This window comes from Rosa chinensis, chromosome 1, assembly GCF_002994745.2.
Source record: "Rosa chinensis cultivar Old Blush chromosome 1, RchiOBHm-V2, whole genome shotgun sequence".
NCBI classification, from domain to species: Eukaryota; Viridiplantae; Streptophyta; class Magnoliopsida; order Rosales; family Rosaceae; genus Rosa; species Rosa chinensis.
In genome coordinates this window covers 61,757,103-61,782,204 of record NC_037088.1, presented here as the reverse complement: position 1 = coordinate 61,782,204, position 25,102 = coordinate 61,757,103, and the positions used below count along the sequence as shown (strand labels likewise).

General features: G+C 35.8%; 4 protein-coding genes across 7 annotated transcripts; 2 read left to right on the top strand and 2 right to left on the bottom strand.

Annotated features, from left to right (window-relative positions):
- The first annotated feature begins 1,198 nt into the window (after positions 1 to 1,198).
- LOC112194206 (lipid droplet phospholipase 1) lies at positions 1,199 to 4,958 on the top strand. 4 transcript variants are annotated; one of them, XM_040511453.1, is made up of 10 exons: positions 1,199 to 1,530; positions 2,048 to 2,115; positions 2,653 to 2,723; positions 2,847 to 3,089; positions 3,582 to 3,745; positions 3,854 to 3,909; positions 4,000 to 4,052; positions 4,134 to 4,254; positions 4,414 to 4,511; positions 4,715 to 4,958. In XM_040511453.1, exons 1-10 carry the CDS (start codon positions 1,391 to 1,393, stop codon positions 4,763 to 4,765), a joined length of 1,065 nt encoding a protein of 354 aa, XP_040367387.1. In that variant the 5' UTR covers positions 1,199 to 1,390; the 3' UTR covers positions 4,766 to 4,958. The 4 variants fall into 4 exon arrangements, with proteins under 4 accessions (XP_040367387.1, XP_040367385.1, XP_040367388.1 ...); XM_040511451.1 differs by having other exon boundaries at positions 4,414 to 4,604; XM_024334477.2 differs by having other exon boundaries at positions 1,200 to 1,530; positions 4,605 to 4,958.
- Positions 4,959 to 5,346: 388 nt separating this feature from the next.
- On the top strand, positions 5,347 to 10,268 carry LOC112194105 (ATP-dependent 6-phosphofructokinase 4, chloroplastic). Its single transcript, XM_024334385.2, has 14 exons — positions 5,347 to 5,727; positions 5,819 to 5,865; positions 5,971 to 6,010; positions 6,102 to 6,164; positions 6,239 to 6,376; positions 6,607 to 6,765; positions 6,904 to 6,957; positions 7,029 to 7,097; positions 7,539 to 7,668; positions 7,773 to 7,813; positions 8,170 to 8,394; positions 8,780 to 8,828; positions 9,001 to 9,155; positions 9,811 to 10,268. Exons 1-14 carry the CDS (start codon positions 5,470 to 5,472, stop codon positions 9,961 to 9,963), a joined length of 1,581 nt encoding a protein of 526 aa, XP_024190153.1. The 5' UTR covers positions 5,347 to 5,469; the 3' UTR covers positions 9,964 to 10,268.
- A 1,130-nt stretch (positions 10,269 to 11,398) lies between these two features.
- Positions 11,399 to 12,365, bottom strand: LOC112164284 (ethylene-responsive transcription factor ERF107). The gene has a single exon (XM_024300524.2). It carries the CDS (start codon positions 12,292 to 12,294, stop codon positions 11,650 to 11,652), a length of 645 nt encoding a protein of 214 aa, XP_024156292.1. The 5' UTR covers positions 12,295 to 12,365; the 3' UTR covers positions 11,399 to 11,649.
- A 2,081-nt stretch (positions 12,366 to 14,446) lies between these two features.
- On the bottom strand, positions 14,447 to 15,631 carry LOC112193936 (ethylene-responsive transcription factor ERF104). Its single transcript, XM_024334228.2, has one exon. The coding sequence runs from the start codon at positions 15,489 to 15,491 to the stop codon at positions 14,610 to 14,612; it is 882 nt and encodes a 293-aa protein (XP_024189996.1). The 5' UTR covers positions 15,492 to 15,631; the 3' UTR covers positions 14,447 to 14,609.
- Between the last annotated feature and the right edge of the window lie 9,471 nt (positions 15,632 to 25,102).

The following is a 25,102-nucleotide window of genomic DNA, read 5'->3' as shown; positions in this document are numbered from 1 at the left end:
ACCATGTTGAGATAACCAAAATTTCAGAGTTTCACTTGTAATTAAAAAAGTTGTGCCACTTAAAAATTGATCATGGATAGACAATGTGATAGAAAATAATTTCATCGTCATGCTCGATAAGTGGTACAAAATAAAAATAAAAAATCCTATCCATAAGTGTAAATTTGGCCATGACTGAAAACAGGACTGCTAAATAATATTTTCCAATAACATTCTCACCATACAAAAGCCTCAACAAAATGTCAATTCGTAATTTCTTCCATTAAACTCCACAATAAGTATTTTTGTTAGTTTTTTTTCCTTTAGGAAATTATTTACTTTCCTTCATTCTAAGGTTTCTTCATCATTTTTTCTTAACACTTCATACTGTGATCTCATTCATTGTCATGGATTCACAACTCAACAAAACAAACTGCCTCTTTCGCAAAAAATAAAAAACAAAACAAACCGCCTCTCTTCCAAAGTAAAATAACTAACCACTTCTATCCAAAAACATTATTAAAGCAACTACTTCCTTGCATTATTAAAGCAAATAGCTTTTCTTTTTTTTCAATTCTTCTCTATTTTATAATAAATAGGACTCATAAATACTAACTTGCGATACATTACACAATTAGTAAGGTTCACATGTCATTCATAACTTATTAATTACATATTTTGTGGTCACCCACCGTTAGATTTAATTTCAAAATTTGAGAATAAATTACTTATAATTCATTATTTTGAACTCAAGCCTAGATATTAAATCAAATGGTGGTGACTACAAAATTCTCAGTCACCTAGTGATCATCACTGCATTGCATGCTATATATGAGTCCATACTTTTTGAAAACGAAATACATTGTTGAGATAATTCGAGTTATAGAGTCTCACTTATAACTAAAAGATTTATGGTGTTTAACAAAATAATCGTAAACGGCCAACCCGATAGAATATAATTTTCTTAGTATGACAAGTGTAAATTTGGTCATGACTAGAAATGAAACTGCTAAATAACTCTTCTCAGTAGCGCACTCACCAAACAAAAGCCCCAACAAAATGTCAATGCGTAATTTCTCCTCCTTCTTTTTTATATAGTAATTTCTCCCATTTAACAGCAACAGTAATTTTATTTATTACTCTTCTGAAAAGAAAAAAAAATAATAATTTGTAATTTATTTTCTTTTTAGGAAATTATTTAGTTTCCTTCATTCCCAGGTTTCTTCATAATTTTTCCTTCATATCACAACAGTCTCGCAACAACTAACTCTCTACACCGGCCTTTCTCTTCTTCCATTTATCTCCCCCACTTTTTCTCCTCCGTCGCCGATCGTTTCGATTCTCTCCGACTCCCTATAACTCTCGCTCAATGCGCGTAGCCGAACAACCGCTATAGCAATCACAGCAACCAATGGAAAACGGCGTCGTCAAGGAGAACGGAGTTTGCTCGTCGGAGTCGGTTAATGGCAGTCGCGACGTCTGGAGTGCTAAGGAATCCGATTCTTCATCCGCTGACCATCTCGTCGTCATGGTCCATGGGATTATGGGAAGGTCAGCCTTAAAAACGCGTTTCAATTTCATCGCGAATTATTCAATTTCATGATTTTCGTTCTAAGAAAGTTGAATCTGTACTGCTATGGCACTATTTGGCTTCAATTTGTTGGAATTCATAAGGTAGATTTCTGCTTTTCGAGGAATATAGACGGTGGTTCTGGTTAATGAGGCACAATTCAAGTTTTCAGTAATCTGATCGAGAGTTGTTACTTTAATTTTTCATTATTTTGGTGAATCTTTTCCATAATTTTGTCCTTAACTTTGTTCTTGTTGCATAATTGTTGTTTTATATACTTAACTAATTTTTGTATTTTCTTTTTGGGCAAAAGTACAAAATTCTGTTTAGCTGTTCGTTCCGGATTTCGGGAAGTTATCTGCTTTGATATCTTTACTTTAAAATAATTCTTTAAATAGTACACTTCAAGCCATGTGTTATATTAAACTCGTTTACTTTTTAGTGTTGGAAGTTTTTCATCTGCGAAATATTGATAATGTTGTGTATTGGCTAATGCAGTACCTCAGATTGGAAGTTTGGAGCAGAGCAGTTTGTTAAATTGCTCCCCGACAAAGTTCTTGTTCATTGTAAGGACCATTCTCTTTTAATGCGCATTCAGTTGTGATACCTGCTATCCTTCCTAGTCCTGAAATTGTTGTGTGTATCTCGTTCTGTTACTGATGTTATTATGATATAAGGAGTGATCCGTAAAGTCAAGTTTTTGTTTATTTCCTCCCAAAGTATATTATTGAAATTTTGCTTGCCACTTATTGTTACTCTACATAGAAGGAAAGATTGGTTTAAAATGTGGGCCCATCCTTATTATCATCCTGCTGCTTGTTTGGATTGGAGTCACTGGACAAGCTCTTGCAAATTGACTTTGTAGTTTTCCCTTTGTGGTTATTATTAATTTCCCATTCGCATTACTGTAGGAGTAGGGATTAAACCCAAAGTTCGTGTTTTTGGGAATCTAATTTCCTTGCTTGTTTCTTATATTTTCAATTGCATCAACTTCTTAGCAATTGCTTATAATTTTATAAGTGAAATTTGGACAATGTTAATACTTCTGTGTGGTTTATTTGATATTGTTGTAGACAAACTAAGTTGTTGAAATTGGTCTTCAGGTAGTGAACGGAATACCTCTACGCTGACTCTGGATGGTGTGGATGTAATGGGAGAGCGCTTGGCAGGAGAGGTTCTACTTTTTCTGTCCTCCTAATACACACACACATTGGATAAACTATACGTACCTCATTCTTCAAAATGAATGATCTGCTGTTTGCTCTGTATCGTTGTTGATCATATAACTTAATTTTAGGTTGTCGAACTGGTTCAAAGAAAGCCAAATTTACGTAAGATCTCATTCGTTGCACATTCTGTTGGAGGGTTAGTGGCAAGATATGCAATTGGGAGACTATATAGACCTGCTAAGGGAGAAAATATGGAAAATTCACATCCTAATGGCTGTGAAGAGGATTCAAGGAGTACAATATGTGGCTTGGAGCCTATGAATTTCATCACTGTTGCTACACCTCATCTTGGTTCAAGGGGTAACAAGCAGGTACTGTAATTGCCTTTTCCACTTGTTCATTCAGAATGTATGTAAATTTCCTGAAGGTTATCTATTTTAACACCCTAATTGCAGTCCAAAAAAAAAAAAATCTGATTGCTTCGTCCTCCAAAAAAAAAAATGGAAGGAGAAGAAATCAAATTGTACTGTTGACAAGGGACTTGCAAGAAGACGTTACTATTTGTGGGTGTTTCTTGGCTTGTTTGTGGAAAATAGAAATTATAACCTCACAAAAACAGATTGAAAGAACATTTGAGCTGGCTCTTGGCTTCTATTGATTAGATGGTTTTTGGTATACTAAATTTAGCAGGCAACTGAAGAACTCTCTAATTTGGCTGATTCTGTTGATTTAAGAAGAGGAAAATTTAGTTATGGCAGCAGTGAAAAATGTTGGGCTGTTCTTATTTTATGATGTTTAATTGTAACCCAGTTGGTAAGTATGTGCAGTCCACTTTACTTAATAATTATTTCACACTTTTGTAGGTGCCATTTCTTTTTGGCGTACCTGCCTTCGAAAAACTTGCTAGTGCAGTTATCCATTTGATATTTAGGAGAACAGGTAGGCATCTGTTTCTTAATGACGATGACGATGGCAAGCCTCCACTGCTTAAACGAATGATAGAAGATTATGATGGCTGTTATTTCATGTATGTTACTCACATCTACAATTGTATATTACAAATGGGATCATGAGATTCTACGTTTTTAGAGAATGTATCTGATTACTCATGGAATGAGCTTTCTTCCTTTGACAGGTCGGCATTGCGTAGTTTCAGACGTAGGGTGGCATATTCAAACGTGGGCTATGACCGTATCCTTTTTTTATGAGCAATATAGCTTCTACTAATGCGGAATTACCAGTTTTATCAACCATTTGTTTTCAATAACGAGTATTCTAAAGATATTGTCGGCTGGAGAACATCATGCATTAGACGTACTTGTGAACTGCCGAAGGTATTGCTTCTGCACAAGTTCTGTACTCTAATTCAGATTCTACTGGTTGTCATATAATGAACATTGGTTTCTGCTTATTAGTGGGAGGATACTGTTGATGAAAAATATCCACATATAGTTTATGAAGAGCACTGCAAGGCCTATGATGCTGAGCAGTGTGAGCCCACTTCAGCAGAAGGCAATGACTGTGACCAGCTTGAAGGTTTGTAGTCAATTTCTATGTTCTTCATTTTTATTGTTGATCAGATGTTCTACGTCCTTTAATTTGCTGATGCCTTACTGCCTATGTTTTCTCCAGAGTCCAGTATATAAAGTTTGTGCTCAACTATACAGTATTGTTAATTGGGGACTCATTGTGCAGGGGAGCTAGTGACGGGCCTATCTCGTGTGTCATGGGAAAAAGTAGATGTTAGTTTCCACTGCAGCAAACAGAGATTTGCTGCTCATAGTGTCATTCAGGTCTCTCTATCTTGCTCTCTGTACACACATATCTTCACACACCCACCAGCCCGACCATACTAAAGAAATGACTTTCCACTGAACATTTTGCAGGTAAAAGATCAAACTGCACATAAAGAAGGCGAAGATGTTATACGTCATATGATTGATCATTTCCTCCATTAAAATCTAATAATAACTCGAAGAAATGTCATTGGAACCAGGTTCTGTTGTTCAATGCTACACTCGAGCTTATGCTGTTGAGAAATCTATGATTTCTGTACCACTAGACTACATCCATCGTCTCAGTACAAGCTGGGCCTGCACGTATGATCTCGCTACCAGAGAGCCTTACACAAAAAATGTGTTCAAGGAAGCAGCAGGCAGTCAACAGAAATTTAATTTATTCGTTACTGTTTGTATTGTATTTTGAACGCAACATTATTAAGATGAAATTAGTTTTATATATGTGTTTTCCGAGTAGTGCTAGAGTGAACCTCTTAGTCCCGTAAACGGAGAAACTATCTCAAAACTTTCTAAAGCTAATAGCCTAATTGGCAGTCCCACTTGTTTAAGACATAGTTTAAGAGACCATAAGAGATAACTAGATTCAGCTAATAAAATTGTGCATTTCTTTCCGGTCATCAGGTTTACCGTCTCTTACCGTCTTTCAAAAACTTCGGTGGGTAACTGTAAGTCTATAACTTACTTTAGACTTACAGGATTTAAGGGGTTTCTCTATAATTAGAAAAGAAAACTGGTGCCTAATAGTAATTTATGCAATAAGAAGAAAATCCAAACAGGAATTCTCCAAAACAAGCTACGTGGCGGTTTACTTTGACCAGCCAAGTGTCCTCACTACATCTTCTCCTGCCTTCTTGAAGTCAAAACGCCGTTAACGAACCAATAGGGACTCCCAAGGCTCGCCATTTCCCAGCTGTTCTCCATTTTCACTGTAACTCCCCCTGAGAATTTCCAAATGGATTCCACCATTTCTTTATCGTCTTCCTCTCTTCTCCTACCTTCGCCTCGCCGCCGACTCGGCTCCAAATCCCAAGCTTCAATTTCGCCCCGTAACCTCCGCCGTCCGAGCCTCAAATCCAGAACCTTCCTCGTTCCGTCTCTTTCCCGCCAAAACCGGCCTATCCGATCTCAGAGCTCGAATCATCAGCCGCAGGACGACGGCTTCGTCCTCGAAGACGTTCCTCACTTGACCGATTTCCTCCCAAACTTGCCGGTAATCTTCAATTTTTCATAATTTCTGTACTCATTTAGTTATGAAGTTTAATTTTAATGAATGCTATCTTCTTCTTCTTCTTCCTTTTCAGTCATATCCGAATCCATTGCAACAGAGCCAAGCTTATGCAGTTGTCAAGTAAAAGTTTGCTTATTCTGTTTGTTTATTTATTTTTTATTTTTTTGGCCGTTGGAAACTTCAATTTCAGTGATTATACAAAATGCTCTATATTTGTATTGCTAGGAAAACTTTTGTGAGCCCTGCGGATGCGGTTGCGCAGAAAGTAAGCAATCCTTTTTCGTGCTTCCAAAATACAAGAATCCTTATTGCTAAGCTTTAAGTATACAAATGACTGTATCATACACTGTTTTCAGGTTGTTGTTCAAGATGATGGTCCTAGAGGGGTACATTTTCGACGTGCAGGGCCTCGGGAAAAGGTACAATTTTCCTCTGAATTACATTGTGTGTAGGGAGAATGGAAAGCATAGTGACATGATCTTTGGAATGCTAGGTTTATTTCAAGTCGGAGGAAGTGCGTGCTTGTATAGTGACATGTGGGGGTTTATGCCCGGGGATCAATACTGTGATTCGAGAGATAGTATGTGGCTTGAGCTACATGTATGGTGTTGAGGATATACTTGGAATTGAGGTTAGTTTTGTTTACACTGTCTCCAGCTCTGTACAATTTTTGCTGTGAAAGGATATGAAAAGTTTGTTGTAGCCTTTCTGTTTCATGTTGATGTTGGCAACCTGAAGGAAAACTAACTCTCTTTTCCTTTTCTTGGTATAATTGTTAGTATCTGGATACTATATTCTTTAGAGTAAAGAGTTACAATTCAAGAATTATAACATTCCCTTGCTACCGTTGAAAACTTGCAGGGAGGATATAGAGGCTTTTATTCTAAAAATACATTAAAGTTGACACCTAAAGTTGTCAATGATATCCATAAGCGGGGTGGCACCTTTCTCTGCACTTCACGAGGAGGTCATGATACCAACAAGATAGTTGATAACATACAGGACCGGGGAATAAATCAGGTAGAATTATCATATATTCTCCTGTTTCTCATTTGTTTGGGACTTTGTACTGCTCAGATTACTTATAGTTCATGGAAGTGGTACACCAACTGCCAAAGAAAGAATTTAATGGAAGGAAGTTGGTAATCTGGCTTTTAGGTATACATAATTGGAGGTGATGGCACCCAAAAAGGAGCAGCTCTAATATATGAGGTGAATATTTCTGTAAGCTGAATTCATTTTCGTTGTTATAGCATGTTGTGACATTCGCCTATTTTGTCAAGGAAGTTGAGAAACGTGGTCTTCAAGTGGCAGTTGCTGGGGTTCCTAAAACAATTGACAATGATATTGCTGTAAGTTCTATCAACCTTAATGCCCTTTCTGCAAGTGATGTTAAGTTTTAAAGTATAATGCTGCTAATTTCTCCAAGTGATGTTAAGTTTTAATGCCATTTCTAAATTTTTCAGTTAAATACTCGCGTTTATTGGGCAGGTTCATGATCCCAATATGAATTTCTAGTACACTACAAATTTCTTGTGCACATATGCAGGAGACCTATATTTAATATGGATGAATCCTGTTAAGTTTTAAAATAAAAACTTGTAAACTTGCCAACAATCTTATGGGAATAGAATTTAAATAGAACACCTTACTGTTTATTTTCCCTTGTCTCTTTGATTAAGAGATCCAATTACTTCCGAAAGGATTTCTACTTGTGGATTCTCTAAGACTTTTAAGCTTAGATACAACGGGTCTAGTAATTTAGTGGTATGATTTTGGGAATTTTGAATTAGGTGATAGACAAGTCTTTTGGTTTTGACACTGCTGTTGAAGAAGCTCAGAGGGCTATTAATGCTGCACACGTGGAGGTTGAAAGTGTGGAAAATGGAATCGGAATTGTCAAACTGATGGGAAGATTCAGTGGTATGTGTATTGAATGATAAAATCAATAAACTCATGTGCAATTCCAATGTAGCTATAAGGTTGCTAACACATGTTTCCTGTACTTCCCGATTTTTCTCCTGTAGGCTTCATTGCATTATATGCAACTTTGGCAAGTCGAGATGTGGTAAGACTTTTAGTCCCCTTTCTCCAGAACATTAACCTCCTTATAATCTCCATGGCTCTGGAAAAACCTGTCAAATTTTAAAATATCATATCATTTGAGGAGCATATCCAAAAGTGTGTTCGATGGTAAGAGATATGAATAGCGAAAGTAATGGCAGAATAATTATGGAACTGAAGCTATGTTGTTATGTGAGAGATATAAGGTTGAAGGAGCTATCCTCATTTCAAGGATATTTATCATCCATTCTCCATTGAATGAAATGTTATATGGCTACTAAGAACATGCATTATGGTTTAATTGTTGTGGTTGGAAAGAACTAAAAGTGTCGCTACATAACTGCTGATTGGATGTAACAGGATTGTTGCTTGATTCCAGAATCTCCATTCTATTTGGAAGGCCAGGGTGGGCTTTTCGAATTTATTGAACAGCGTCTTAAAGAGAATGGACATATAGTTATCGTAGTAGCAGAAGGAGCCGGGCAGGAGTATGTTGCCCAGCAAATCCATGCTGCTGGAGAGAAAGATGCATCTGGAAATAAGTTGCTACTAGATGTTGGTATATGGTTAACCCAAAAGATTAAGGTATAGTAGATTCTTTCCTCATAATTTCATCTTATTCATGACTTAATGAGTGTGGCTTTTGGAACAGTCAACGTGGGTATCACATGTACTATTGTATTTGAAGCATTTGTCCATTCTATACATTGAAGTACTTTATGTGGTTTTGGAAGTTGATTCACAAAATTACATGAGGTTATTTCCATCATTGTTGACCCCAAATCTGGATAGTATTGGCTTCCTCTGCTCTGAGGCTTGTCATTAAATCCAGAGAGAGCTTCTTCTCACTCTATCTTCAATCCTGTTTTTTCATTTTGGGAGACTTGTTTAAAGTGTGTTGCGAGTTAATGTTTTCCTATAAATACTATGAATACTACCGACTCAGTTTTATTATTTGTTACTGACACAGGATCATTTTACAAAAGGTCAGCAGATGGCGGTAAATATGAAATATATAGGTATATTTGAAACAGTGTTAATTTGTGTGTTCTGTCGCCTTTTTTCTTTTCTTTTTTCATTATATATCTCAGTGAATGTGATCTCTACTAATGTTTCCTTTAATATCAGTTAGTTTCTGGATGCTACTTCTGTATTTAATATAGTGCTCCTACAATGCTTTTCTATGTGTAGATCCAACATATATGATTCGAGCTGTTCCAAGTAATGCATCAGACAATATATACTGCACTCTTCTGGCTCATAGTGCTGTTCATGGGGCCATGGCTGGATACAGTGGCTTCACGGTTGGGCCTGTTAACAGCAGACATGCCTATATTCCAATTTCTGTAAGCATTTTTTCTGCTCAGTTTGTTTCTGCAGGGTGATTTCGGCTCTGGTTTATGATTATAGTTTCTTTCCTTCTCTTATCTTATGTCCTCGTGGAAATTATAAAAACCGTAAAAGTTTAGTAAGTTAATCTGCTTGAATTTTCGGTAGTATGCATGAAAGTAGACTTTTCCTACTAAGGAGTCAAGTACAAAAAAAAACTAAACCGAACACTGTACACTGTACACAGAAAAGAAAAGGACTATGACTGTTTTGAATAAAAACAAAACTAAATGTGAAAGGCGCGCTCTAACTTTACACAGATTAGAGAGCTGAAATAGACTCGTGAAAAACTAAACCCAACACCCTACAGAGAAAGGAAAAGAACTATGACTATTTTGACTAAAAACAAAACTAAATGTGAAAGGCTATAACTTTACACAGATTAGAGAGCTGAAATAGACTCATGGAGTCATGGAGCACAACTACATCGCATGTCCAATCTAACTGAATTCTCAGGCCCATGAACAGAATTTACCAGGCTAATAGCTTTTAATCTGTATGCCAGTTAGGGTGCTATTTTTGTCCTTCTGTTGTTGCTGTTGCATGTCTATGGTTATTATTGACCAAAAGGTAGAAAGTATATAGTAATAAATGGCATATTTGGTGTTGCAGCGTGTGACAGAGACGCAAAACACAGTGAAGTTGACAGATCGGATGTGGGCTAGACTTCTTGCATCGACGAATCAGCCTAGTTTTTTGGAGAGAAATGAGTTGCAGTCTAGAGTTGATCTGATCAACAGCAACTTGGAAAATACATCTACATAAATTGATGCGGCTGAGCTCAATTCTTTCGCTAATGAACAGGACAACATTGTGTCTTGCATATGCGGGCAGGTCCGTATTACCATTCCAAAGTAGTTTTATACCATCCAGTTTCCTAGTGCACTTAATTTAGGGATCGGTAAGATTCTTGTAAAGATATTTAACAGAAAGAGGGAAGATGGAGGATGAGAAAGAGAGAAGAGTGGGAGAAATAGCTAGAATAAAAATAGGAAACCATTAAAGTTACCTTAAATTTCATTTGAAAACGATTCCACATAAATATTCTCTCCCTCTCAATTTTTTGATAACTCCTCTATTTCTCAGCTCTTTCTTCCATTCTTCAAGATTTCTTGTTATAGGTTACACTCGCAATTTGTTGTAATTGACAGAAACCAAAATCTATTAAATTTGAATTCCACATTAAATATTCTCTCCCCCTCAACGCTGTTAATGCCCACATTAGCATCGTCATCATCTTCTTCCGCATTTCACATTCCAAGGCATCTGTGATATTCAACCACCTTATAGCATGTAGCATTTCTTCGAAGGCAACATCTTTCCCCATAGTAAAAGGAGAAGATGAACCTCCTCGATCATTTGCGGTCAGCATATAATATCTTCTACCATAGTTTATTCTTTAGCATCAAGTTGTGTCACATTTAGCCATTTAAAACAATCTGGATAAGATGATGAGGACAATACCCCAACATCTAATATCTCTCGTCCCGATCATCCAGTTTCAACTTGCATGTTCCATCAAGTAGAGCCCCAAGGAACGAAATTTTCTCATCCAAATATTTATATAGACAAAAACTACACATGCCAGTTGCAACCTGTCGTTATTTCAAGGGGTTGCGTGCTGGCTCTTATTATAAAGTCGTGTACGGAAAAAGTCGGCATTTACAATGTCTTATATGATCTGGGGTCCTTTGTGATGCAAGTTGTTGATAGAATCATAACTATGCCGATGCAAGTCATGTGAATACCTTTCCGCCTTTGGGTATATAATTAGTTATGTTAGCTGCCCGCGATATTTTTTGCTTCTGGTTTAGGCTCGTTGACCTTTCCTCATAACTTTTGCAATCTGAATCCGTGATTTGTCAACACCATTTTGACACTTGCATCTTCTGGGACTTTCTGATAAAGAAGGTGAAGATGTGAACTCAGGGGAATGGAGGAGACTGACAAATTCTTGCCTCATTTATGTGGAGAGCGGACTTTTAGGTGGAGATGTTACAACTCCCATTTTATGTGGGCATGTGTGTGTAGGGACTAGGGACGTTGCAATTCCCATATAGTAAGTCCACCCCTACTCCATTGCGGATTGAGACTCGAGATCGTGTATTCGTTGTTCGAATTCTCATGTCTCATTGATTAACTGTAATGGACTGAGACTCGAGATAACTCTCAACTCACATTAATTATCCGCATTCCGTAATGCATACACATCCAAACTCCGTATCATGTTATTATCACACTAAAGATACAGATAAAAAGTTATTAAAACGCTAAAGATTGTATTAACAATAATTACACATTGCAGCATTCTTATTTCTAATTGGTCTAATTATCACTCTGATTTCTCATCTCATATTCTCATCTGATTGTAGTAATTCATTCAGTAAAGCAATACATCCACACCCACTCATATTCTTAGCAGTAGATGATCGTGAGAAACCAGACGAGCCTTCAGGCATCTTCTCCATCCCAATCTACCCAACTTTGAACCTCCACCTCTTCCGCCTCCGGAGCCGGCGCCTCTTCCTCCTCCTCCTCCTCCTCTTGCTTCACTGACTTCCTCCTTTTCCGACCCGTATTACTTGGCGGGTCGGACTCTCCGGCCTCCAGCGGAAAATTCAGTATAGCTTTCCTTCCCCTGAGCTTGAATGCAGCAAAATCATAGGCCTTAGCAGCATCCACATCAGTGTCAAACGTCCCCAGCCAGACCCGGCTCCCCTTCCGGGCCGGGTCACGGATCTCCGCCGCAAACTTGCCCCACGGCCTTCTCCGGACTCCCCTGTAATGCCTGGCGGCCTCGCCAGTCGATGAGCTGGAGTTGGAAGAACTCGACTTTCTCTTGGGCTCGCTCTTGGAGCTCATGGGTTCTTCTTCGGTTATGGGTTCGGTTTTCGGGTTGAGGTAGTTTGAAACGGGGGAGGCGGACTCGGACTCGGATATGGAGTACTCGGATTTGATGGGTTGGAAGTAGGAGATTTCTGGGCTCTGTTCGTAGTTGAGATTGGTGATGAAGCTGTCTGTGAAGGTGAAGTCTCCTAAGAGATGTTGGCGTATGAGTTCGAGAGTTGACTCATCTTGTTCTTGGGTTGCTGCCATTTTCAAACTAAGAGCATATCCTAGAGTATTTTTTAAAGGAATAGACTATGGTTGAAGAAAGCTGGGCAACAATTTTATATATTATATAGGAAAAAGACCTTATGGGCTACTATTGTTTATGAGGGTTAGGAATCTACCATTTTCACAGCATAGGATCACTGTTCAGTTTTCACCATAAAAAAAGGGGATATCATGACCTTTCACTGTGGCCTGAGTGATTCATGATAAGATCTTATCCTTGGGATCATTAAAGAATGAAGAAGATGATGAGAGCAACCCATAGTGTAAAGAGGGTTTGTTTCTGTTTTGGGCTATCCACTTGGTACTAGTAGAGCTTAGCTGTTGTGTATAATGGAGACATTGTACAAGGACTGGGAAGGACATCATCATCCACCAGAGTTTCAGTCATGGACAACAAGTTTCATGCAACTAGTATTGAAATAGGGGCCCTCATTTGCAACCAACTCATAATGTGTATAATGAGAGGGAGAGATATCGCTGTCCATGTGATCAATAAGACATCAATGGTGAAGCTCGGCTCTTTGTCTAGATACAAAGGATGGAAAAATCTGTAAAAGAGAGACTTCACCATCATCAACTTGAAATGAGAAGACAGTGCATAACTGCATAACATGGTACATTTCATTAAATGATCCAATTGCCAGAGATTACAACCGGATTTCTGGATAACCTAACCTAACCTTGTTAACTCGTTGATATTTAGAACACCAGCTGGTTTATGATCTTTACATTTGAATATAACTATAGAGCCGAAAGACTTCGTGGTTGAGGTTGTCATTATAGAGATTAAACATCTTTTAATTTTTAATGCGATACACGTATTAAAGTTTATTCATCAGTCTCGTAAGTGTACGTAGTGGTGTGACTCATAAAATTTATCATATAATTTGTGGAAATTGTGATTCTTCTATTCTTTTTATTTTTGAGACTTATGAATTATGTGCATCTAGAGAATTTTTTTTCACGAAATAATGAGCGTGATGTTGAGTCTCTTAATTTGACTAGTTTCATATCTCAATTTTTATAAATAATATCAAGAAAAACTATTATTATTGGTGCATTTCATAAAAATGAATTCATAAAATAGAAGTAGGAGACATAATTATATATGAAGCTTAGATTTTGTAGAAGAACAAGTGACTAATGAGCAATACCATCCCATTCATCCGACTGACAACTAGACAAATTCTCACTCAATTGATCGGTGACCTAATTGACAATTTGTTCGGTATCTCATCACCTAATTATTGTACCATGAGAATGTCTCCGTCGAAATAATTGTGATCTAGTAAACTCATCTTTATATCAAATTATTGATAAATATGGCCAGTCAGTTGATCAGTGACCTAACTGACACTCTCTTCGATATCTCGTGTACTATGAGAAATATTGATATTATCAAAAGTTGCTAGACGAACCCAAATGACCGGAAGTAGAGCAATTTTTGATTTCTCCTCTTGCCTACTAGTAAAGAACTAGGCACAACCTTTCATAGTTTCATAAAGGAATTTAGTGATGGCCAGTACAAAATCAAGCTCACATCTCTTTCTACATAAATTGAAGTTATTGAACCTTGCCAAAAATGTCATCCACTTGTCTGTCCCAAATACATGCATGTAGTTCGGTATCTTGGGTTTTCAACATCCGACGCATTGTGTTGAACAGATACAAAAATAACTGGGAGTTAATCTTACAATGGAAAAACGTACCGTTGTAAGATACTAAGATTAGTAAAGCCGTTGTAAGTTCTTTTACCATTCGAGATCATCTTTTCCGTAATTTGTATTACTGAACTAATGTACATGTTCATGAGAATCTACTGGAGGGTATTGGAGACATGCTACATATATAATTAGTTTTGAAGGCTAATTATATATGAATAAACATAATTAACAATATCATCCTAGCTGCTCTTACAATATCCTGACATTAATTTGTACAGAACAACAGTAATGAATAGTTATCTCCTGAATCCTGACAAATAGTTGCAAGTTGCCCATACGCAACGGTCACCTTATATTTTGCTACTACCAAAACGATGATCTGAAGTCTCAACACATTATATTTATAATCAAAGGAACCAAAACAAAAGGCTTAAAGAAGTTGATGAAAATCAGAAGCAATTTCATTATATAATAAACGAATAAACAATTCCAAGAAGAGCACGATATTGCGTAGTACAGAGAAATTAAACTCATCGATCATCTCTAAGATATTTACAGTAGCAAACTCCTAAATCATCATCATCACTCTCTTTTGCAGATGGACAACTTCTTATAGTTTCTGGTAATTAATCAATGAATTAAAAGCTGGTTGTATCCGAAACAGGGGTGAGGAGATAATGGTGACAAAGGAGGCACACTGAAAATTCCGTCAAGATCTTTGCTATCCCAAATTGACGTCCAATTCGACGGCGTTAATGGACAGTTAACTGCTGCGGCTGATGAAATGGATGATCTAATTGGTGAGGTGCTGTTGCAGCTGCTTATGGTTTCCTCCTCCTTCTTCATCGCTTTATTACTCTCCACACCCTCACTGTTACCCTCTGCACTCTCAGACCTCCTCCTCTTCCGGCCAACTACGCTCGCCTGAAGAGGCTGAGCCGCCGCGATGTTGCTGTTAATTTCAAGAGGAAAGTTGAGGATGGCTTTGCTCCCCCTCAACTTAAACGCCGCGAGATCATAAGCCTTGGCCGCTTCAACGGCGGTGTCAAAGGTCCCCAGCCAAACCCGTGACCCCCTTTTGTTAGGGTCACGAATTTCGGCAGCGTACTTGCCCCAGGGGCGTCTACGGACTCCCCTGTAGTGCCTCGCCTCGTTCTCAGAGTTTATCGAACTCTGAGCAGTTGTGGCGCTCGCAGAAACAGCAGGCGCCACAGCTGGAGCCGGCCTTGTTGGTATTGCCACGTTGATGGTCGGCTTGCGGTGACTGAGAGTCGAATTTTTCTTTGGGGATGGCTCGGAGTGGACAATCTGAGGCTTGGTTTCGAACTCGAATTCGGGTTCAGAAGGGAGTAAGTAATCAGAGACTTTGAAGGAATCATCAGCTTGTTGATATTGAGGGGTTTGATCAATGTTGGAAGTGCAGTTGTTGAGGCTGGTGATGAAGCTCTCCATGGAGTTAAACTCACTGAGAAGGTGTTGGCTGATCATGTCTAGGGCAGAAGCTTGTTCCATTTTTTATGTTTGGAAGTCTCGGAAGGAATTTGAAGTTTGAAATTCAAAGTGAAGAGTAGTGGTTTGAGTGGAAAAGAGGAGTGTGAGGGTGGTTATATATATGCGAAGTGGGGAAGAAGATGGGAAGGAGTCGCTAATTGGGGAAAGGTCTGAATGTGTGGCTTCACATTAGGTTCGAGGACAGAGATAGGAAGCATCATTTTGGATTTTTGGTGGAATATACAAAGTCGATAGTGGACTGGAGACTGTTTGGAGGCTATATTCTATTGTTGTTTTAGCCCTCACGTTTTTAATTAACAATTTCCAGGTTACTTCCAGCTAATGCTTTAAACTTTATAAAGGTTACCTGAGCTCGTAACAAAGAGATAACAATCATAACCCACCTAAGCAAAAAGCTTAACAAACGCAATTTCTCCACACTAGATTATTAATTTACTCCTTGCAAAGCAATTTAAAGAATTACTCCGTGACCTTTGAAAAGTAAGTCTTATATATCTTGTTCATCTTCATCATATTTTTCTTTATCAAAGTATTATAGGTGTGTTCTTTAAAATGGTAAAAAGTTTCAAAACAGTGTGTCTACAAAAACTTGATAACTCCAACACCGCTTTATTGGTTTCCTTTCCGGCCATCTCCACCAATCTTTTCTTTTCTTCTTACAATGCTTTGGCACAAGAATAGTGATTAAAGATTTTGTATCCTCATAGCAAACTTGTCACTTTATGTGTGTTTCATCGATCATCTATCGCTGCCAATTAAAGCTTGTCATGGAGTCAATTGACGACAGACTAGAGCGTGCTTCTCAGGATACCAGAGTGGAAAAAGTTCTTTGACAATTCACTATTTCTTCAACATGTCTTTATTATTAATAGAAAAATTAATGGAAACCTAAATACATTAGGGAGATAGACAAACATTTGAGAGGCTCTATTGAAGAGTTTTAAATAAGGATTCAATGAGGATTTTCAAATCAACAGATGGATGAGTGGTCCCACTTTTAGTTGAAATATTAATTTTACAATACACATGTCATCCAAAAACCGTTAATTTAAAAGTCATCATGAACTCCTCATTAGAATCTCACCCATACAAACATTGCCTTGGTTTTCAATAGTAAGAGCATAAACATTCCAAAAAAAATTTCAATCAGGTAAATTCATAATTTAGGGAAAATCAAACACCATTTAGGGTTTAGCTAGAGTAACAAATGTTGTCAAAGTAAGAGGATATTAAAAAAATAAGAACAGAGGTTAGGAACCTTGTCAAAGACTCAACCGTACCTCAATATCCGAATATTGATTAAATCAAAAGATAATTAGCGTATAAAATAGCTATGATTATGTCCTCCTTACTTTAAGACATAATTAACGAGTAGTAAGCAGTCCACGTGTTTGAATTAAGAAGTATGTATAAAACATGAGCTTGTGTCTTACCATGGATCGTCACTTGTTTTTTGTGGCGTCTACTGATACGTATATCATTAGTACTATTTTAAACTTAATGACAGAGAGCATGATTGTACTAATTATAGTTTAAATTCTAAACGCAGGTGCCATTCAAACACAGAGGATAATACGAGCTTTTAGCTAGCTCTGGATTCAAAGAATGTAAAAGTTTCTACTGACTGAAGACGAGCGTGGTCAGTGACGACTGCAGTCCCGCACACGTGCCGCTGGACTAATGGCCTTATCAATGACAATAATGATCGACATGCATTGACATTTGATCCAAGGCAATTATAAACAAATTTTTTCTTTGATTAGGACAAAACAATCATGAAATTCCACAAAATTCTTTCATTTACCTCAAGTTGGGGGCAAGTAAAAGGGTATTAAAATAAAACTTTTTTTTTTCTCTCACCTGAATATGAGAATTTTGGGTCAATTTGACAATCTGTCTAACCCTATAACTTAACTTAAGTAACTAGTTATGCATCTCATATTTTTAATAATTCAAAACACATACGTATATTTTTATTTCATTTTCACCTGATTTTACATTTCTCTTTTCACACATTCTACCTTTCTTAATGTCATTCAAACTCTGATTTATTAAGTACAGCTGAAGATATAATTCTCAATTTTATAATGATATAATCTATCAATCTCCAACACATTTTTGTACTGTCCTCTATTTTACTAGCGAGGGTAAAATGATATATCATTTTTTTCTTAAATATATAAAATGTTTCACTTTTTCAATACGCATCACATTTGAATATATTTGTGTTTGTTTGACATTCAAAGGGGAGAATTCAAATTAAAACCACGTGTGATTTAACCTTGACTAAACTGTCTCTAAAATCAAACTTTTTGCAGAAATTTCAAGCTCGAAGTAAGCAAATCACGATCGAGGAGCTTTCGTACATTTCATGCAAACTTCTTCGTATGTGATCATCATTCATCGAATCCTAGCCTCCACTTGCAACTTAAAGTCACTTCGATCAACTTGCTTGCTCCTCATGGCTTTTATAAATTAATTTTGTTGTCCCCATAGAGGCCCTAGTATGATATATACCGTCAACCAAGTGGTTTGGCATTTGGCTGATCCAACTGATTTAATTTTTGGCCATGATGTTTTGGATTTTTGCTTCCCTTTGAGCTGTGGCTTAGTTGGACCGCCACCGTTTGTATTAATTTATAGATACTGAGATGGTCCTTTGATAATCATCCTAACTAATTGTTATATGCATGTTTACATATTAATGTAGACATTTTTTTTTTTTGATAACTATTTAGCCGACGTATAGAGACTATGGTTCTTGGATCTTTGCTTTTAGGACATAATGACAAACTTGCCATTTTCCAAGTTTTCATTTAGTCAAGAATAAATATTTGATTAGTGGAGGTAGTATGTGATTAATCAGCTGTACGTTTAAAGTCATCAGATTATTGAACTTGGATTCTCCCACCAACCTTATGTGAAATGGGTTCAATTAATGCGGTAAAGTTATTCTATAAAAGTTGATTGACGAGTGTATTCACATCAAGTATACATTAACCTCCAAAAAGATCTTATATAAATTCCATAAACATAGTAGTTTATGTCTCATACACCCGTGTTCAACCTATCTTCATTCATTCATAACTTGGGAAAAAATATATATAATCCAAGTATTTAGACCATGCTAAAGGCCAATTTGACTATTTAGTTTGGAGAAGAATAATGCTAGCCTGCTCAATGAACTACATGCATCTCACCTTACAGAGCAATAGCTCAATTAAGGCATTTAATGTAATTTTCTGATAAATTAGACCGTATGCTACGCCAACTATCACATAAAGTGAGATATAAGTGGTACTCAAAATATGATTCATTTATTGTAATTATTCTTAAAATTTAGTAAGTAATTAGTAGTATTTTAACAGCAAGGTACGTACTATTTGGAAGAAGTCATTGAGTAATATTCCATCAATAGGCAGAGGAGTCTAATCACTTTATGAAAAGGTTATTTAAATGACTAAAACTCTAAAAGTCCCATTTAGTTAACTTATAACTAGGGCTATCAGTCGGTCGGTTCAAATTGGTTATAGATATTATCAACTTCAAAATCAAAGCTTTCGGTTTCAAAATTGAGCTACTAATTATCAACCAAAAGTTTCGGGTTTTAATCATGTTTACCAAATTCGGTATTACCAACTTTAGAACAACTAATTCTTTGTAATATAAATTAGAATGGACAGTAATAGGTTTTTCAATTTTATAGTCATAAACTTTATATTCATCTACTTATTAAAGTTTTATTTTGTACATATGACATCAAGTTTGAGTCATTTTCAATAAAGCTAGGTTATTTAACTATCTTTGACTATATTACTTACAGTGAATGTATTATTAATGGAGTATATGTAGTAATGTTCATACTATTATGAAAGTTTTTCTATTTATTATTTAATATGCATATATATGTATTGAAAATTATAGTATATAAAACTAATATTTAGATAATCGGTAGATTCGGTATTTAACAAAACAAAACTAACTTTTTCGGTAATTTTCGATTTCGGTTTTATTGGTTTCGATAACTAAAAAGTCGATTTACCAAACACAAAACATCAGTTGGTATTCGATCGATTCGGTAATTACCTAACCAAGTGGCAGCTCTACTTATAACTCACATTGAATTGCAGAGCTATGATTTTCTTTTTATCTAAGACTAAACCAATAAGAGGAGTGTAACTCGGCCAATCATTTGTTCTTCCATTTGTCTTTGTTAATTCGTAATATGCATGTGACAACACTACAAAACATATATATCAGTATATTATAAGTGGGGGAATGAGAAGTTCATACGTACATCTGATGAATTCAAAGGAATCAGAGAAAGGAAAATGTGTATGGGACAAATGTTACAGCTAGCTCAGACCTATGAGAAGCATGATTGAAATTGGTATCGACCCAATTGAATTGAATATTATGCTTTGATAAGTATATGATCATGCATGCATTGCACATTTGCCAAATATAATGAGTTTAGCTGACTTGAACATCGACATGTTTTAAATGTTTAATTAATTATAAAACGAAAAGTCACTTTTGATTATGGGTTGTCGTAATTTCACGTTGAAAAATTCACCCTATCTAACTTCTGAACTCGATTGTTTACTTACGTCGGTTGGTCAAATCTTCAGAAGGTAAGTTGCGTTAGGTACTCATACAAAGAAAACTGGGCCAGTTGCTAGCTTAGCCATGACTCAGACTGTTAGAGTTTAAGAGTATGTACTGCAAAAAGTTGCAGAGTTTTTCAGAGCTGGCCATGAATCATCATTGATCATATTATAGGCTTTCTATGAGAGCTCTGCATGGCTTTCTTCTCCGTCTCCTTTTCAAATGAGAACACAATTAATGGACGGCGTTTATATGTGGCAGTCTGGCAGAGTTTGACATCACGCTAGCAGTTCCAGTCAACAACAACGAAAATCTGTAGCGTAAACAGTTCCAGCACTGAGGTAATTAATGAGAATACGAAATGTGGCAGCAGATGCATATTTGTTTGCGTTTGGGTATGGAAAGATATTTCTATTTCTAAAGATAAAAGTGAGAAACGCAAAAACAAGTTTATCTGTTGGGTCACTAAGTCAAGATCGCTAAGTTGTTGGGTCAGGTATTGTTCACTGCACGCTTTTTTATGTTTGTTTCCATCAGTTGGTTCTGGGTCATTTGATCAAATTTCAAACTGACCTTAGATCACTGTGAATCAGTTTGTAGGTCAGGAAATTGAACCAGAGTGACACGAATCAGTTTGGAAACAGACCAAGACCCAACAGTCGGAAACAAACATAAAAAAAACAGTGAATAGTGTCTAACTCAATGACCTAGAGACCCTGAGTTCAGTGACACAACGGATAAACTTGCTCTAAAATATAATCATAACATTGCAATGCAAAATGCATTCAATACTGGGTAATTAACAAGAGTATTTTTGAGTGACACAACTCTCAATGTGATTGGGGGAAGGGGGTCCAAAGTAGCTCTTGTTACTTTGCTTGCTGACTCTCAAACTTTGCGGTTGCTGCTTTACTACTACAAATATGGTAGCAAAATCTGATGAATCAGTATTCAAACTCCATGTCATCCACGACGACGAACTGGCCAAGGTTGAACATTTGACCAAGTTTAAATACGCAGTACATGATGGTACATCAGACCAAGCTAGCTAAGCTACGTTGCTCTATCAATTTCAAGACTTTCATGCATGTTGGACACCCCGCGACCGTTGGATTGTATGACTATTGACGATACAAAGCTGGCTACTCAAATATGCTACGTACCACATGAATTTAGACTCAAGAGTTGCTTTCACTTCAATTTACCTTCAATTTTGAGTTTGTTTTTTCTAAGCGTCTTCAACCTTCCTTCCATGGATCTATCATTGGTCTATAAACAAACATAAAAACTCTAACCAAAGAATAATTCAAATATTCTGAGAACCCATTGTCCTTTTTGGTGAAAAAAAAAAAAATTTAAAACAGATACCACTTTTGAATTGGGAAAAAACCACTTTTGAATTGGGCAAAAAGATACATATATATCACTTAGACCTGCAAAATCCTTAAGTAGTTTAATTAATTATATGATCGAAAGTGATTGAAATTATTCATTTTGTGAGTTTACTAGTTTCAGTAATTTGTAAAAAAAATCACTCTTACAAAAGAGCCGCCCATGCAATCAACATCAGTTAATAATTTAAACTTATACATATACCATGATATGTCGTACATATAAAGTAAAATAAGCATGAGGGTGATTTAACATTAAAATGTTCACTGAAAAATTATGAACATTTTTTATCTTTTTATTTATTTTGTCAAGAGAAACTTAAAAACTTTATAGACTCAAGATAGACTCATTTGGCGCATGTGAAATGCTTCAACTGCATTGCAACACAGTGCCCGGCCATTTTGACAGCTTCAAGACATTCTATATAATCTTATCTTATAAGTTACTGTATATTTTAACTTTGCATTAAATATAGAAGACAATATAATTGGGATGATTGTTGAGGTCTACAGTTTCTAATCAAATGCACTTAACGTTCGAACGTGCAAAACTAACCTAGGAAGGGTAATTGTAGTGATGGTACCCACTCCACTCAAGTGGCAATCGAGGCCACCGATAGACGTATTTAGGAATGTATAACTTGGGCTGGTTTATGATTTGTGTAATGTGTGGCTATGTATAAATTGTAACCGTTCAATTCTAACGACCTATCTGTATGTCATATGGAAAAGACTGTACGTAGTAATTGACATTGTGGTTGGTGAATGTATTTCAAAGTTTGAAACCCAGAAAATTAATGAACAAGAAAAGAATGTAAGAGATCGAGTCACATATTGACTTGAGAAGTAGTAGTCTTTAGGTCGTTGTTTTCAACCAGTTGGAAAAATTGAATGATCGGAAAAAGTTGTGAGTAGGGCTATCCCTCAGACTCCATCTGTGTCCCATACATAGGGCCATACGTACATAGTGGCATAATGCATTATATAAGGCACATTCATACGGAGAAGATGCTTTTGATTTCAAACTCCACGGGCTGAAATTAAAAACCAGACCGATCAACAAATAATTAAAGACCCCACTAGAGATAAAAGACTGTTGTTTATATTGGACTATACTCTTGGCTACTTGGTTTAAATTTAATAAATTAATATAAACGTAGCGGTCATCGAATTTAAAAAATTTATGTATATTAAATGAATGACTGATAATCAAGTGAAGTGAAATTCACACTTTATGTTTTTTTTTTAATAACTTAAATTTTGTCTTTCTTATATTTTGTTTTTTTTATGAGAATTTTGACTAAAGAATAAAAGAGGGAGTGTGGATTACAAATTAGAAAATGTAATTTGACTAGAATGGATATGCATTCCAACGAGTTTTTTGACTAGAATGATGAATGTAAATTATTTGTTGAAAAACTATTTATTTGATAGATTTCTAATAATGGGACTCACTCCGAAATTGACTATGCAGAGCATCTCAACACCACATCATAAAGCATAGGCCATATATGAGCCACGTCAATAAGTTAAATGACTCAACTACACCACACGTGATCAATTTTAACAAAAAGTTACGAAAAAGTAAACTGAGGTATCAAATTGATTTGTTTTTAAAACTTTAGGTATCATTTTGATCACTTTTGAAAGTTGGGTATCAAGTTGATTTGTTTTAAAAAATTTAGGTATCATTTTGATCACTTTTAAAATTTAGGTATCATTTTGATCACTTTTGAAAGTTATGTATCATTTTGTCTGGTGCAAGAAAGTTTTGACCCTAGTGGTGGGTTTTACTCCTTTTTAGAAGATCCAAGGACACATCAGGATTGTAAAAGAAGATAGGTTGAATCAAACTAAGTTCTCTGTTTGAAGGAAAAAACAAATTCACTAATAAGTTTTATGACATTTCCTTGATGAAAATCTAAATTAGATCCTATATTAATTCAATGCTAAACTCTTAATTGAAAAAATGATAAAATTGGAGAATTCATTTATTTATTTTTGGTCTGATAGAGAAGTCTATCTTAGATGAACTGGAAAGGACTAAATACACAAGGAAAGAAAAAAGTAAGAAAAGAATCACAAAAGAGAAGAATAGAAGAAAATAAATTAGAGATGAGAGAGGGAAAGGACTTTAGGGGATATTGGCGAAAGACTGTTCTATACCCTGTATATATTTCTCTCACAAATGGGGTGGGCTACAGTACACCTCAGCCACCTCCCGGTTCCGTGCCTGAGAAGATTTGTCTTTCAAATTTCACCATTTAGATCGATTAGATTGTAATTAAAGACTTAAAGGTTGGGGGTTTAGTATATTTGTGTTTTTTTTTTTCCAACTACAGAAAAGAATTTAAGCATTTCCCAATCATTGGAAAGAAAAAAAGACAAATATATAATAAGAGCATCTTTAGCAGACTCTCTATTTTGGCTCCTTAGATATTTTATAGAGCATGTTTAGCTTTTTATCCATTTTAGCAGTTGCACCAGACTCCTAAGTGGTTCTCCATTATAATTTTTAGCTATCTCGTTCCTAAATATAGAGAGCAAGATGAGGCTCTCTATAATTTAAAACATTCATTTTGAGTTATTTTATGTAATTTATAAATACATTTAAACAATTTAATCTTCATTTTAAAATAATATAAATTCAAAATTATTTAAAATAGAGAGCACTGATACAGACGTATTTCTAAAGTGACTAGCCAAAATGACTTTTTAGCTATTTTAGCTAAAATTTGACTCAAAAATGGCTAACATTGCTAAAGATGCTCTAAGTTCAATTCCTGATAGACCATAGATCTTGGAATGAATTCAGACGATTTAACCAGAGATTATTGCGAAATAAGATTACTCTATGGGTTATTAAAAAAAATAAGATTACTCTACGACATGTTGAACTCCAAAAACCAAGTGTCAACAACACAGTCAAGACTGAAGTGAATCATATGCACATGGCAGGGATATATAATAGCAATGAAATACACATTAATAATTGACTACTATTAAACTTAACTCTCATCGTTTAAAATTATTATTGTAAGAGAATTAAGAAATAACTAGCACTGTAATTAAAAAAAAAAAAATAGTAACCAGTACTCTTTTAAATGTCCCAAAATGAAAAAAACCACAAAACTTGAGCGGCCCGATACAAAGTTTGTGTTTAAATAAGTAATGGTGTTAAAAAGAGCATCTCCGGCGGTTGTTATTGTCTTTTCTCTCAGATGTGACAACATGAATATAAATATACTAATTTCACACTAATATTATCATATTATGCTGCTTCGAAACAGTCCATTCGTAACAAATTTGTCAAACATTTGTCTATGAATCAATTACATACCTTTCTACTTCGACATATAGAATATAGTTTACTTATTGGCCAAAAAGAAAGTAGTTCAGTGCTCAAAATATCTGAAAAATATCTATAATTCATACGTCCACATGTCATATCATAGAAATGATACAAATTTAATTAATGTGGATATATTAGCTTGTCCACTACAACAATTAATTCGAATTCAAAACTCTATCCAACATTTATTTATAGTAAAAGGTACTAAAGTAATAGCTCGCTATCACTTTGACAATAAAAGTAAAACCAAGTAACAATAG